The sequence below is a fragment of the Malus domestica genome, chromosome 15 (assembly GCF_042453785.1).
Source record: "Malus domestica chromosome 15, GDT2T_hap1".
Lineage (NCBI taxonomy): Eukaryota > Viridiplantae > Streptophyta > Magnoliopsida > Rosales > Rosaceae > Malus > Malus domestica.
The window spans coordinates 15,594,956-15,610,777 of record NC_091675.1 but is presented as its reverse complement, the minus strand read 5'-3'; the positions used below and the strand labels follow the sequence as shown (position 1 = coordinate 15,610,777).

General features: G+C 34.3%; 1 protein-coding gene, 1 non-coding gene and 1 pseudogene across 2 annotated transcripts; 2 read left to right on the top strand and 1 right to left on the bottom strand.

The window, feature by feature from the left end:
• Nucleotides 1–195: 195 nt before the first annotated feature.
• Nucleotides 196–3,445, top strand: LOC103424998 (senescence/dehydration-associated protein At4g35985, chloroplastic-like). Its single transcript, XM_008363083.4, has 5 exons — nucleotides 196–961; nucleotides 2,132–2,262; nucleotides 2,349–2,515; nucleotides 2,724–2,808; nucleotides 3,120–3,445. The coding sequence occupies exons 1-5, from the start codon at nucleotides 362–364 to the stop codon at nucleotides 3,286–3,288; spliced, it is 1,152 nt and encodes a 383-aa protein (XP_008361305.3). The 5' UTR covers nucleotides 196–361; the 3' UTR covers nucleotides 3,289–3,445.
• A 1,143-nt stretch (nucleotides 3,446–4,588) lies between these two features.
• On the top strand, nucleotides 4,589–9,644 carry LOC103400773 (uncharacterized; annotated as a pseudogene).
• Nucleotides 9,645–13,430: 3,786 nt separating this feature from the next.
• On the bottom strand, nucleotides 13,431–13,524 carry LOC114821891 (small nucleolar RNA Z107/R87). Its single transcript, XR_003769728.1, has one exon. It is a non-coding gene; the product is annotated as a small nucleolar RNA Z107/R87 (small nucleolar RNA).
• Nucleotides 13,525–15,822: the final 2,298 nt, after the last annotated feature.

Here is a 15,822-nt window from a genome sequence, read left to right as displayed (position 1 = left end):
TTTGCTGAAAATCTCCACAGCATTTCTCACTTGGGTTCACACTTCAGACTTTCTTTGGAAAGTGCAATGTGTCTGTACTTTTATACTGATTATCCAGCATCATGCAGACAGTTGTCATCCTCCAAATTCTCCACTGAAAGCCGCACACAACTTTATTCTGATTCTTTGGGGTTAATGTAATTATTCTGATTCTTTGGGGTTAATGTAATTAATGCGTGTGGCTTTCAGTGGAGAATTTGGAGGACGACAAGGCATCAAATCCGCCTACAACTTTTCCTCTTAACCCATTACCTTTTCCCGATCATCTTCTTTCCAAGCCCTCGGTGAAACAAATACAGACAATTTCCTTCCCGGCATAGAAATGGGTTGCTTCAGTCGGTCACGCAGTCCTAAGCCCAAAACCTCCCCTCCCACCTCACCTCCGCCGCAGTACCAAACACAGAACCCTATTCAGCAATACCAACAACCCAAAAACCTCCAGCAGCAAGTCCTCTTCCGAATCCCAGGATGCAAAGTCCACCTCATGGACGAAGGAGAAACCCTAGAGCTCGCAAACGGCGACTTCGTCCTCGAAAACATCTTGGAAAACAACGTCTCGCTCGCCACCATAATCAAAGTCGGCGAAGAAATTCAGTGGCCGTTGACAAATGACGAGCCGGTTGTGAAGCTCGACGCTTTGCACTATCTCTTCTCCCTCCCCATGAAAGACGGCGATCCTCTGAGCTACGGCGTGACATTTCCCGACCAATACGAAAGTAACTTGGGGTTTCTGGATTCGTATTTGAAAGAACACTCTTGCTTTAGTACCACATCGACCAAGAATAATAATAAGGGGGTTGATTGGAAGGAGTATGCTCCAAGGATTGAAGATTATAATACTGTGTTGGCCAAAGCAATTGCAGGAGGGACTGGTCAGATTGTGAGGGGAATCTTTATGTGTAGCAATGCTTACACCAATCAGGTTTTTTTTTTTTTTTTTTTTGAACAAGTGAAATAATTTTAGTATTTTACACAATATTGTTTGAATGAGAAAATTTAAAGCTGCTAAGAAATTTTAAAATGATGAAATTTTATTTTTAGAATTCGTGAATTTTCTTTTTTGATTAACTTAAAAAAATGAAATTTAAATATAAAATTTAATGTGTGTATAGAGTCATTAGTATGTAAATGAGTGATAATGGTTAGGAAATGTGCTAGTAATGGTGGTGGCAACGACGGTGATAATGGCAATAGTGATGAAGGTGGGTGTCAACGGCGGGGGTGATAACGGTATGTGGTGGCGTGCGGCGGCAACCGCTATGGTGAGGATGATGGTGGGTGGTGGAGGTGGCCACTCATATTTGAGTTTTGTTGTATTTTTATTTTTATTTTTAAACTCTCTGAAAATTTTGAAATGACACTATTAACAATAATCTAAACATAGGAATTGGATGTCCTAAAAATTTCAAGTTTTTTTTTTTAGGCAAAATTTTTAAATTTCTACCTTTATGAATCCAAAAAGAAATTTATGCATGTCAATTTATAAATTATAACTTTTTTTCTAAATTTCAAGTTTATTTCCCTCATCCAAAATTTAGGAGCCAAGAATTCAAACTTTGCTTTGTATGGAAAGCACGCCACTCTAGTCAATTTGGCCAAGCCAATAATTCTTTTTACCTTGAAAACAGTACGACGTGTAACCCAAGTTATAATCCCAATTTTACAAAGTTTCAATGATCATAGATTTTACAAATTGAGGAACTGCACAACGTGCGAAACTGTAAAAATATGCCTTGAACCCTCCCCATTCTTTCAGCCCGTTCATTCACTTGTTTCTTAATCATGATTGAGGGAGTGTTTAAGTTTGACATACATTGTTGCAACACTTATATGGTTTGCATGTATGTCTGGGACGGTGTATGCTTGATACATGTTAGCTTATTCTGTGACAACTTAATCTAGCTTTGGGGTCTAATGATTATCTAACAAAATGAATCAATGAAATCTTTTTTTTTTCTTTTCTCAAATGATCAGTTTCATCTCAATATTTCCGCAATTTGTTAAATACATGGTAAAATGTATAAGAAACATCATCTGGGTTGATTTCTTTTGAAGATCTAACAATAATTTGTATGATGGGAGAAGAAAACAGGTCCAAAAAGGAGGGGAAACGACATTGGCTCGTCCCGTGGAGGGGAAAAGTTATGTCAAAGAACAAGGAAGTAATAGCAGCGAAAGTTCTGCTGCGAAAAAGAAGAGTGGAATCAACGTGAACTTAAAACGGTTAAACACATTTTCCTTGCATTATTTTGTGAGCGTGTATTGAAAAGTTCTCAAGTGAATGGATCTTTTGTGTTGCCATGATTCAGTGTGAAAAATTTGTCAAAGATGACATCAGAGCTGAGCAAATCTATGCTTGATGGGGTTGGTATTGTGACCGGATCGGTGATGGGTCCGGTGGTTAATTCCCAAGCAGGGAAGGCATTCTTTGCCATGGTTCCGGGAGAGGTCCTCTTGGCTTCACTTGATGGCATCAGTAAGTTCAAATTCATACATTCTTCACGTCGAAATTCTGCAATACATTGCGTTTTAGGATTTAGTAGACCGTCATATATGATGATTTCTTTCATCTAAAACATATAAATCTAGCCGTCATTTGAATGCATAGTTGAAAATTCTCTTCACATTGCCAAGGCTATATAAGAATCTACATATTGAAATATGGTTCATCCTGCAAACTGCAGATAAGATTTTGGATGCAGCTGAAGTTGCTGAGAAACAAGCTCTTTCTGCCACCTCAGGTGCTGCAACTAGAATGGTCAGCAACAGGTAATAATGGCCAATTATACAAACATGAACGCAAAATGTTAGACTTTACATTTGAAGAGTTTCGATTATTAGAACATGTACCCGTTACAAACTTTTAATCAAAAATAGAACTGGAGAGACACTATCCTACATGACAAAGCACTAAATTGGGCTTATATACGACTTACAGTCTGAATAGTGTATTTCTGATTCTATTTTTTATTAAAAGATAATAACCAGTTCTACTTGTACATGTTTCCCGTTACTATATATATATACACAGTTGATTCTTGCATGTTAGTTGAATTGCTATTAATGTTGAGAAACTGCAGGTTTGGGGAGAGTGCAGGGGAGACAACCGAGGATGTGTTTGCAACGACAGGGCATATTGCTAACACTGCTTGGAACATCTTCAAAATTAGAAAGGCCATCAATCCAGCCTCATCTGTCAAAACAGGAGTACTCAAGAATGCTGCCAAAAGTAGAAACCAATATTCTTAAAAGCCATCAGTGATTCGTTAATTAGTGTTGGATATTTGATGGAGGTTGGGATAGCAATTAATATCTAAAGTTTGCTACTATGGATTGACTCTAATCTTGCTATTGTACTTATGCTTAACAAAAAACTGCTATTGGATGTGGGAATTTCAAGTTGAAACGCTCGTTCTTCTCCATCATTTCTTTCTTCCTTCCTTTTAAGAATATATAAGAAAATTTGATGCCTGATATCTCGCACTTGCCGGCATATATGTGAGAGCAAAAATAGATATGTGTCTGCTAGTTACAGTTAAAATTAGTAATCTAATACTTGAAAAAAGGTGGAACTATAATGATTTCATTATTTATCTCCCTTAATTTATCATTTGTCATGTCAAGGATTGAAAACTATAGGAGGGCTGATATTTTGTTTTATGTTATTTTATTAAGGTCTAAGTTTTCTTGTCTTCGAGGAATTAGGTTTGCTTATTCAATTACGTTTACTTATTTGATTAGGCTTGTATTTCTATTTAACTTCATATGGAAAAAATACAACATTCAAGTTGTGTGAATTATCCGAGATTCTTGAAATTTGTAATAAATTCTTTATTTTTAACTTCAATTAAGTAATGATTATATTTCTTTTTAGCGATATTCTAGAAAAAAATAATTCAAACTTATATTGCTGTAGGCAGCTACATTCATGTTTGTTTGTTTTTGTTTTTTTAGTACAATCCATGTTTGTTAAATATGGACAAGGATTGTCTGTCCTCCTAGTTGTGGTGCCATTCCATGCCCTTCTATTTTGTACGGTCACGGTTAAGCCACGTCAATGTTTTATATTAAATTTTTAATGAGATAATAAGACAAAAAACAATAAAAATATAAAATATTAACGTTGCTTAACCGTGACCGCATAAAATAGGAGGGCATAGAAGGGCACCACAACTAGGAGGGCAGACAATCCTTGTCCGTTAAATATAGGATATTTTTGACGTGAGCGTACTTGAGTACTAATCATGTTAATCTGTAAGACATGGCGTGGTTGCAAATAACCAAAGCACGCTCAAATTGCGTTATGTCACGTTGTGTTGTGTTGTGTTAGATTCTACAGTACAATCTCGAACTAATGTCATTTGTACATCAATCATTAATTGGACTAAGATCCTCTTCCTTTCTCTTTGCATTCTCTTTCATCTTCTTCTCTCATATTTTTTATTTTGTCTTTCTTTTTCTATAAAAAATTAATATAAAATATTAACGTAACATAACTGTAACTGGGAGGGAAATGAAGGGAATGGAAGGAAAAAAAAGAAGGGAGGAATCCTACTCCTCATTAATTTGAGCCGCTGCAGTTCTAACTCTCATAACTCCCAACCGCCGCCGCTATTTTCGACGAAATTAAGAAACAGAGTCTCCCAGAAGGGCCTGAACTCCAAATTCCGATTTCAATGGAAGACGACAACAGCACAAAACAGCTTAGCATATGCAGGGCGGCGAGGACAATAAAACGACGGCAGAATACCCTTTTCAACGCTCTTAAATCAATCTACGACGACTCAATCTTTGTCGGCGAAATCTCCCATCTCTGGTCGGACCTCCCTCTCCTCGCCAACCTCCGCTCCGGCCTCTGGTATTCTCCTACTGCCAACTTCCACTCCACCTGTTACTTCAAATCCACCGACGGCCACACAAACAACTGGCCCTTCAACACCTCCCGAGTCCCGCCTCAACCTCCACGTCGCCCAACTTGCCGGTAACGTGCACCGTAGCTCCTTGCACCTCCCCACGTTCAATATTTTTTAGGGGTTGTATTATTGAGATTTTGAATGATTTTTTTAATTCTTTTAATGAATTGAGAGTTATTCAATCAGGATTTGAAGGGATTCTTCGAAATTCAATGCGTATTCAATCAAGATTTTAAGATAGTTTATTAAAATTCATAGAAATCCGGGAATATTCAATTAGAATTTTAAAGAAGTTTATAACATTCCAATTGTATTCAATTAGAATTAGAATTGAGAGAATTTGGAAAAGTTGAGAAATTAGAGGGAATTGGAGATATTTTGAAGTGTATTTTAAACACTCACAAATCTCACATCTTCTCATGAGATTTCAAGAGAATTGAATCAAAATTTTAAATAGAATATCTACAAATCAATTAAACTCCGTAAAAATCTATGGATTTATAAATTTATTAAAATCTCTCAAATTCTCAATTGAATACAGAGGTGGATTGTCTGTCTTTCCATTTCTATTTTTGTGTAGTCACGATTAAATCACGTCAACATTTTATATTGATTTTTTTATAAAAATAATAAAACATTTTTTTATAAAAATAATAAACAAAAATAATAAGAATATAAAATATTGACGTGACTTAACGTGATCACACAAACAGAAGATAATGAGAAGAGTATGAAAATAGAAAGGCAGACAATTCATCTCCATTTAGGGCTGGTTTGGTATTGCTGTGCTTTGAAAAAAATCTGTTGTGAGAATAAGCGGCTGTGCTGTGAGAATAAGCGGCTGTGAAATAAAGCCAGTAGAGTGTTTGGTAAACTTTTTTGTGAAAGTGCTTTTGGAAAAAAAAAAGCAGGATGATAGTGTGTCTTTTCATTAAAGGAGCACTGTAGCTCCATGTGCTTTGAAAAAACTGGCTTTTTTTCAAAGCAGCAAATAGCAGCTTCAGCTTTTCCTTTGATTTTCAGCTTATTCTCACAGCAGCTTCCAAAATAAGCTCTTTTTTTTCAGTTTACCAAACACAAAAATGACCCTCAGCTTTTTTTCACAGTGGCTTTTTTTAAAATCACCTCAATCCCAAACGGGGCCTTAATACACCCCCTTTGTTTACTTTCTCTTAGTTTTTTAATTTTTAAATTTTTTTTGTTTGAACTGGGTAGGACAGAAAATAGGGTGCTTTATTGTGGATGCGACTCGGAAGGGGAAGCGATTTCCAGACAGCGTGTCGAAGACGATACCGATTTGGACATGTGTTTTGAATCGGGCGATTTATAAGGTTTGAAGAAAGATCGTCAGAGTGATTTGTTCAATGATGGGGTGAGTTGAAATTGAAAACAAAGAGAAAAAATGTAGTAATTTGGCGTAGTTTTGAATTATGCATTAGTCTAGACAGTTAGAGAATTTGATGTGTTTTGTGAGTTTATCTTGTCCTAGTTGGATTGTAGTGTGATAAACATGTTTGGGACGGCTTTTGAAGGAAGCACATATGTTTAGAAGTGTTTTACATGTTGAAGTTTTTAAATATACTTGAAAAAGCATTGGAAGTGCTTTCCGAAGAAGCAACTAATAAAACTAAAAAGTGCATTTAAAACGCATTCTGTCATACTGTGTCTTAAGCAGTTTTTGTTGTCTAAAACTGCACTTGGCCATTTCCGATGTAGTACCAAACATGCCCTTAATTGGGTCAGTTTGCTTGCTTTGTTTCTTTGAGCAATTCCGATGTTTTACCATCTTTGCCCAAATTCTATAGTTTTCAAAATATTGACCTTTTATTCTTAAAATTTACTTGCTTTTGAACAGGAGTTAAGTACTTCTGGTGAACATTCTGAAGATAATGGACAGATCAATTTGGATTGGGATTGTTCCTTGCATCTTCCTCTTTGGCTTTCAGAAAAAGAGAAGGCTTCTATCGAGGATCGATTAGACGAATGGACCCATCGGTCAGTAGCTAGCGGAGCTGACGTTGCCTCCCTTGCTTCTTTATTGAAAAAGCCGTTGCGCCCTCTATGGATATCACAAAAGACTGATTTGGTTGAACGAACTTCCGGACCATGAATCATGGGATTTCACACCCATCATTCTTGTTTCTACCTCTGCCTCCGATGGTGTTGTACGACACAGGACTAGTTCAGAATTTAGCTGGAATTACGTAGCAGGAGCCGGCGATGATGGAAGAAAGCTGGGCAAGGGGTTTAACACCCACCCTCTTCTGGAATCATGCCTATGATATTATAAATGCCTGGCCTGTTTTGTGTAACCAGATGGTAGCTGATATAGTTGAGAAGGATCGAGTTTATCGTGCTCGAAGGGGACAAATTGCCCCTCAGGTTTCTGTCAACACTCCGAATTTGGTAGAAAACTCGGTTCATTGTTTGCACATCACTTGACGTTGCCTTTGGATATTTCAAACACAAATATGGATTTCTTCAACCGGTATGTTCAAAACTACTTATGGTTTGTTAGCATCCAAATTCAACCAGATCCTTAATTTTTGGCTCTATTTATCAGTGCCTGTGAATGTTATGTGTTCATATTTTATCTGCCTTCCAAAACTCTTTTGTTACTCATTGCTATCTAGCTTATGTCAACAACATTATGTATTTGTTAATTCATTTGGCTTACCCTTCGGTCTACCTTATTCGTTGCAGCTGCAGTATGTAAAGTTAATTGCATACTAAATTGGGACCAAGAGTCGATCTCTGCTTCTCATCAAAATGCTAAAGCATATATGCATCTTCCTATGGTGGTGAGTTCAAAAGAATATTAGGATAACATTCTTGTTTTCATTTTCATTGTGTAATTGTTCGACTAACTTTTCACTTTCCTTGGCAGACATCAAAGTTTGATCGGTTTTCCTTGTTTAATAATCTCCCTTCTGCTCTGAACTTTGCAAAGTTGAATCTAAGTGAAGGGAAGACCCTCCTAATTTGGTGCCATAACGGTATAAGACTTCACATCTCTTTGCTTAGTTAATTCCATTAAACAATTCCACAGTACATAACATCGCATTTGGATGGAGCTCTTTTTTTCATATATGGAATCTCAAGAACTTTTAGTTTCTCTGAAGTGATTGTGCTTAAGTACAAATGCAGGCTTAAGAGTCGATATAGCCATGTTGATCTGTTACTAGCCCTTGCTGAACTTAGTTGAAAACGATATACATTCTTATAAATATACTTTATGAAACTTATACGACATATATATAGAGAGAGAGAGAGAGAGAGAGAATAAATAATGTTCTTCAATGTTTGATTATTACTTTTCTTTGTTCTTGGATTACCATTAGGGTCTTCTAATATTTTCCAATATCCTCAATATCCTCATTATTCCAGGGAAGATATCAGCTTATGTGTATGTCTTGCAATCTTGACTTCATTATTTGATGATAGAGGTATGCCTTCTTATACTGCTAGAAATATCTTCGACTTCGAATTTGATGGGTTTTATTGTTTTCTCGTTGAGTGTAAACCATTGAGCGTATCTTCTTATTTCATAAATAAACTTGTTCTCTATCAAAACAAGGGATGATGTTCTTGTGCTTCTTATTTCCTGAAGAGGTGTTTAGATTAGACGTAGTGCATGATCCCCGCCCCCTCATCCCTTTTCAATTACACATATTTGTCTAAGCTAGCTGGTAGTAGTAAATGACTCGTTCTCTCTGTGTCTGTGGTTTAAATATTTGTTTATTGTCCTGGATCTTCAATATTGATTCATGTTTTACTGCTGCACTACCAGCATTTATTCTTTTCCAGGAAAGTTGTAATGACACTTTGTTCGAGCATTTTCTGACATTATGACAATTTCATTAGGAACCTTTGATGGTGGAAGATTCTTCAGTGATACATGCATTACAAAATTGGAAATGCGGAGAAGACTCGTAACTATCTGTAAATATGTAGTAAATGCCAGGCCTTCAAGAGGAAACCTGAAGCAGGTTTTCGGTTTTCTTAATGGCTGAAAAGAGCTGGTGCAACGAGACTGCTTAGACCTTAACTCGCAGAATTAGTTCGACTAGATTTTCAAAGCATCTGTGCCGAAAATATACAAGTTGCATCCTTTTCTGGCTATACCTGCAAAGCTGTGATATGTTGCGATTTTGAGAGGGAGGCATGGAGTTCGTATAAATGAGTAAGAATTGTGACAAAGAAATGGGAACGTGCGTTGGAGAATAAAGAATTGGCGGCTCCCGTTGCGAAGAGTAGAGTTAGATTCATTCACATTCATTCGTTTTGCACTCTCGTGCATTCTTCAGTAGGAGAGATTTTTCAATGTGATCGGTATACGGGATGGTACACTATGTGTCATCATACAAATGATGAAATATGTGTGCTAAAAAGTTAATAACTTAAAAAATAAAATTTCCCATCACTTCTATTAAAACATGTGGTGTACCACTTGTGTTCCCGTCACAATTAAAAAGTTCTCCAAAAAGTAGCTGCTAACTTCATGGCAGAACATGTTTGTTGTAAGTCTTCACTAACAACTCTTGGATTTCATTACGCCACTTTGAGGTTGAGCTGTTTATGACTAAAATGTTGTGTGTAAACTGTAAAGCCTAGTTCTTTTGACATGACACAACATATTGTAAGTTGTTGAAGCTCAACTGGTTAAAAGATTTACTCCTTCACCCGAGGTCATATGTTTGATTCCACCCTCTCACAATAACTCTTGTAACAAACCACGGAAAGGTCAAAAAAATTTGGTTTGTACACTTCCGTGGAATAGGTACTAGAATTATTTTTATTTTTTCGTATGTTCACGAATTTCTAACTGCTTGTGCTCTTATACCAAGTGTTGAATTAAAAAAAAAAGGTGTAGATATCACGTTAAATTCGTAATCTAATACATGAAAAGTTAAGAATAAAATCTTAGAATCAATTACAATGGCTATTGGTTCCAGACCCTTTTTTTTTTCTCTATGACTAACATATCCTAAACCTAAAGATCAAGAATGCGGAGTTGGTATCATGGGCCCAATAAAAAGGTTAAGAAATTATGATATGTGCACTTACGCGGAGGAGGTACTTGAATTATTTCGATTTTTCCCTATGTTTACTACTATGGCTATTGGTTCCATACCCATTTTCTTTCTCTTTCTCGATTTATGACTAACATATCCTAAAACCTAAAGATCAAAAATATAATATTATGATCAAGAATGTGGAGTTGGTATCATGGGCCCAATAAAAAGGCTCTACTTTAGTGATATTTTTTTTTGCTTTGCCATGATTAGACGACACAGAGAATGATGGTGGATGGTTTGAAGTAGCATATAAACAGAGCAATCCAGTATTTTTTGCCCCCTTCAAAGCCAAACCTAACCCGCACCACAAATGATGGTGCTCCCTTAATCCCACCTTGGCCCATTAATCATACCCTTAACTACTTTTACTTAAGCTACAACTAGCTTCTTGCCACACGCTCATGCATGTAACAATTTACTCTTTTACATCTTATTCTTTACTTATTTTTGTTTAAAATATATTTTTTTACTCAAAAATTAAAGAAATAAGGGGTAAAAAATGCCCACTGCGTGGATAGTTTTGTTATGTTGGCTTGAATAATTTTTTAAAAAAAAATTAAAATGTTTTATCCCATAGAATATTCCCTGTATTGCTCGTGAGTCGTGACAAAGAAAAAGGAGTGCTAAGTTCTTTTTTATATCTATATTTTTTTTTGTCAAGTATTTTATATCTCTATATGATGCGATGGAAAGGTCTCACTCACATTTTCAGATTGGAAATAATCGTCATCTTTGCATCTTTCTTTTTCTTTCTGTGTCGTCATCTTTGTATTTTCATGGAGGTCCCTACTCCGTACTCACGTAAAATTAATATTTCATGCTTATATTTATTTTATGGAACTATTTATATATAAAAAGCTATAAAATCCTAACATTTCTTTGTCAACTTTTACTTTACTGTATATAATCATAGGTGGGCGAACATTGAACAGTCCCGACCAGAGAAACTTGCGGACTGCGATTAAAGAGAGTAGGACCAACCTCTTTCTTTTCATTTTTCTTGTCATCAGTAGGCTATTAGTTCATGACGTTGATGTCTTAATAATTAGGATATGTTTGATCGAATACCAAATAAATCCATACGTATGCATCTCTAGGTTAAATTTTGATCCGTATCATGCACATAATCTTTTTGGTTTCGTAAAAAAAATATATAAAAACTTTTCAATAATTTTTCCAGTTTTGCCATGTCTAGGTTAAATTTTGACATATATAATTTTAAGATTTGTCGTGGATTTTTGTGGTAATTTATTTTAATTATTTAAAAAATTATATTAATTAAGACCATGCCATAGTCCATTTCAAGTTAAAAAGATTTTCTAGTTCATTTAGAAAAAAAGGGTTGTTGTCAATCTCAAAATTTTTATTTTCAATATCAAAATATATGGAATAATTGTCCCTATTACTATCCTTAACGAAAAAAAGTGTTAAAGTGTCATCAGATATGCAATTTCAAAGGTATCTATCGCCAACTAAATGATCAACGTTACTTTAATTAGACTTGTCGCTAAAATTTAAAATGTCTTTATCCATTTCATTTAAAATTGGATCTTCACTTACATTGTTGTACAATACACCCAGTAGATCCAGTTCATTATGCTTGCGCTCATGGTAGGGATTCAGTTTATGGTGTGACGTTCAGTTCCTTATCTAGAAGCATACCTGGATATATACTCATAATGGCTTCCATACCTATCCCCGGTAGAGTTAACCGCATATCAACCTGTGACTAGTAAACCCATACCAAGATCCAGCAGTATACTTTAACATTTACAAATAACTTTCATTATCCTATTATCTGGTTGACTCAGTCATGTACATACACCACCAAGTTAATGTATGTAGTAATTGTGAATCAAAATTTAACCCAACGAGAGAAGGGCCTTTCATAGTAGCCCAGAAAAAGTGGTTGTGATACCAATATGTATTGAACTCATATGTGAATCACACTTCAGCATCGGGCAGGAAAATTTTAGTGTGGTACCAATTTATTGAACTCTTGAGTTCAAAGTATCAAACTCAAAGATGCGGTACCAATAAATTAAACTCATACTAGTGTAATAGTAGTGTTATAGAAATCAAACTCAAGATGCCTAATTCCTATATATAAGTATCACACTCACCTAAACTACAATGGAAGACCTTATGAATGAGATATTCTTAAGTATAACCGGAATATATTCATGTGATAAGAGATCCTATATATGTATATCATCCACATCAAAGAATTTGATTTTCTTCAAAAAAACAAAGGAACTTATATATATACATATATTTTTCTTTAAAAAATTAAATTTCTTTTATAGCTTTAATGTTTAATGTCTACAATCTTTAAAAGAAAATGTAATTTTTTTTACTTTTGCATCAAAAAAAAAAAAAAAAGATTACATTTTCATTGAAAGATTCTAGACCTTAACATTAAAGCTATAAAAGAAGTTTAATTTTTTAAAGAAAAATATATGTCTATATATAAGTTCCTTTTTTTTTTTTTGATGCAAAAGAAAATGTAATCACTGCCTTAATATATTGTTGTTTAAGCAAAGAAAATATGTAATCTTTCAGAGGTCTAGAATCTTTGGTCTAATGCAACGAAGACAAAGTACACGAAGTATCTGTTGTTTAAGCAAAGCCACCAGGAAGGCAGAAGCACACCTAGCTAGGTTTTATACCAAACTTGACTGCTAGAAAAATCACGTTTACATTTGATTTGATTAAATACTTTAAAATTAGAACTAATTGCGCAGTTCAATGTTTACGATGACCTTTTAACGAACCCACTAAACATATTACGTACATAAACAAACTCGGAATCGCAAAACATTCTTAGGGATTGCATAAAAAGCAGCAAATGATGAACAATTATTTTGTACCAAATTTAGCCTACCTTGGCTATTATACATATTAAAATTAGCTAAACAACCTTTTTATCATGGGATGTCTACTAGATTAGACATAAAATTAACCACTCCATTCTCAAGTCTCAATTGTGGCACGTGATTCTTATGAAAAATGCATTAAGATTAGTAATATTCTGATTCAAAGCAAAGAAGTGTAGAATGTTGGTAACTTGCCGCTGGGTTGACTGTTTTTTACACGTTTATTGAAAGACGATCAAGCATTCTCTTGATTCGAAGGAAATGATGATACCCTCCACAATCCCACATTTTCTCACAAATTAGTATTTTTAGGCTTATTCTTAACACCCCACATATTGTTGATTAAATCTCATATACTTAATACACCATACATTTGCTTTTTCAATTAAAATTTATCTTAATACACCCCTCATACTTTCTCATAATACCCTTACACCTCACATTTTCATACACCTAATATTTTCCACATACACCCCCACATTCTTTAAATCTTATAATACTCATTTTCATTTTTTATAAATTAAATTGACTTAGGATTAAAACCCTAACATTCTCTAAAAAGAGAAGTCTACAATCCGGTCTGTTGAGCTTGAATTTCATTGGGTCATCACAACCAATCTCCTTTTCTTTGTCTCTTAAGCCTTTTGCTAACAAAAAAGAGGATTTCTGCTAAAAAATAGCAACCGGGAGGAACCTAACAGAGCCAAAGTAAACCCCATAAGATGAATAAGAATGGAAAAGGTGTTGTTGGGTTGGCCTCCTATGGAATTGGGTAGTATGGAAAGCAAAAGCAAGCTTAAATAATTACCGATGTCATTAAATAAGTAAAACAATAACAAATATGAAATTTTATCTCATGTGAAGTTTCCAAAATATTGATATCGTGTTCCATTCGTTAAATTTTTTTCTCAATCAACGTGTTTATAGTTTCAATAGTTAGAATTTTATTCAACAATGGAGTGGAGGGTGAGATGGGTTTTGATGGTGGAAGAAGATAAATAATACGTTAAAAGTAATTTAGGATGTATTTAGAAATTTCTTATTTTCTTTAAACCTTGTAAGGTCGAAATTGTTATTGCATAGTAGGTTACATAAGTAACTTTATATTAAATTTTAATGTGGGGTGCATTCAGCAATATATAAGGTGCTAATAAAAAAAAGCCTATTTTTATTGTTAAGTCCGCATCTAATAGAAGTTAATTAATTATTTAATTACTAATTTGCCCAGTTTCTGCCGAGAAAACCGGTTCCTTAGGGTTTTGTTGATTTCGATGGCTTAATTATCATGCATTCTCCAATTATTAAAGAGAAAACCGGGACCTTAGGGTTTTGTTAAGCAGAAGTGTGATCACAAAAAAATTAAATTATTAGGGCAAAGTACTACACATGCACATGAGACCCTAATTATTTTTTATTTTTTAATTACAAAAATCATAAAGATTGCGATTGAGTTATCACAAATTAAAAAAATCAAACTTGTATTATAATATAATATGCATAGATGACGAATTTGACAATAGGGTTTCGCTATAGAAATATATTTACGTGTTATAATATATGTAATTCAGTTGTAGATTATAACTGTGTTCCAATATTTTGAATTTTTTTTTCTCATATAGTTACTTTTACTTTAAAATTCACCATATATTTTTATACTTTTTTTTATTCACAACATTTTTAAAAATATAATATTTTAAATACATCTACTTTATTTTACGGTTGGTTATTACTTAGGCGAAAAGATTCTTGATTTTGCTCGTGTGAAAGCTAACGTGTTGTGTTCCTGCAAAAACAACAGGATACAGGGAATCAGAGGTGGTTTTCAAACAGAATCAACCCAATCCCACGTGTCGATTAAAAGTTGGTTTCTTATGATCCATGGAAGATTATATTTTGGTTAGAAAACCTGTGAAAAGGTTATAAGATGCGGTTTAAGAATCAGATCAATATTCCCAAATATTCTTCCTTTGCAAAAGAAAATAAATTAATAATTCGTAATCTATTACAGATTACAGATTTCATAATACATATGTCATTGTACATGTGTACTCAATAGCTTACTGCGTTTAGTTAAGTGAAAAATAAGTATATCGGTAATCGGTGTCCTTAAAAACAAAGGAAACAATTACAATAGGTTAGAGAAATACAATCGAAGAGCCAAAAGTAACCCATATATAATGCCACCCTTCCATATATGTCCATCTGTTAATTGTTATGTCCAGCATGCATGTGTGCGGAAAGCCAAATCACATAATTAAAGTGGATTTATAGCTAAACTAAGTATATATGCATTCTTTGAATAAAGAGCTTGCTTTTGAGTTTTGAAACCACCGCTCTAATACTAGTAAAGTCTTACAACATACATTGAAAAATCACCCTTAGCACACCAACTCTATAATTCCAAATATATATATGCAAAATATTTTTTGTTTTTGTTAAATAATTATAAGAAAGCACCTTTAATTGATTGCTAGATTACTAATGATAATATAGTATGATAAAAATGAAAACTAATGAAAATGGCTTGAAAACTTTGAGTTTTAAGAATAAAAACAAAATAAAGGGTAAAATGAATAGTACTAGGTTTGACTTTTTAGTGTAAAAATATGAGTTTTCATTAAAGTGAACAGTAACACGGGCTTTTCGTTAAAACTCCCATGATAAAATGGGGAGCTTTCTTTCGGGTGAGCTGCAAGCCGACATCGTGAGGGGACAAGGATCATCTCCGGATCCTTTTGGTGGAGATCAGGTGATCAATCAATCGTGTTCGTTCATCGTACAAAGTGCGGTTAATTTTCGTTAGGTACTATTTATATTTAATTTTAAATTAAAATTTTAAAATGATTTCTAATCGTACAATGTACGATGAACTGACACGATTGATTGATTATCTGGATCCTCACAAATCGTGATATA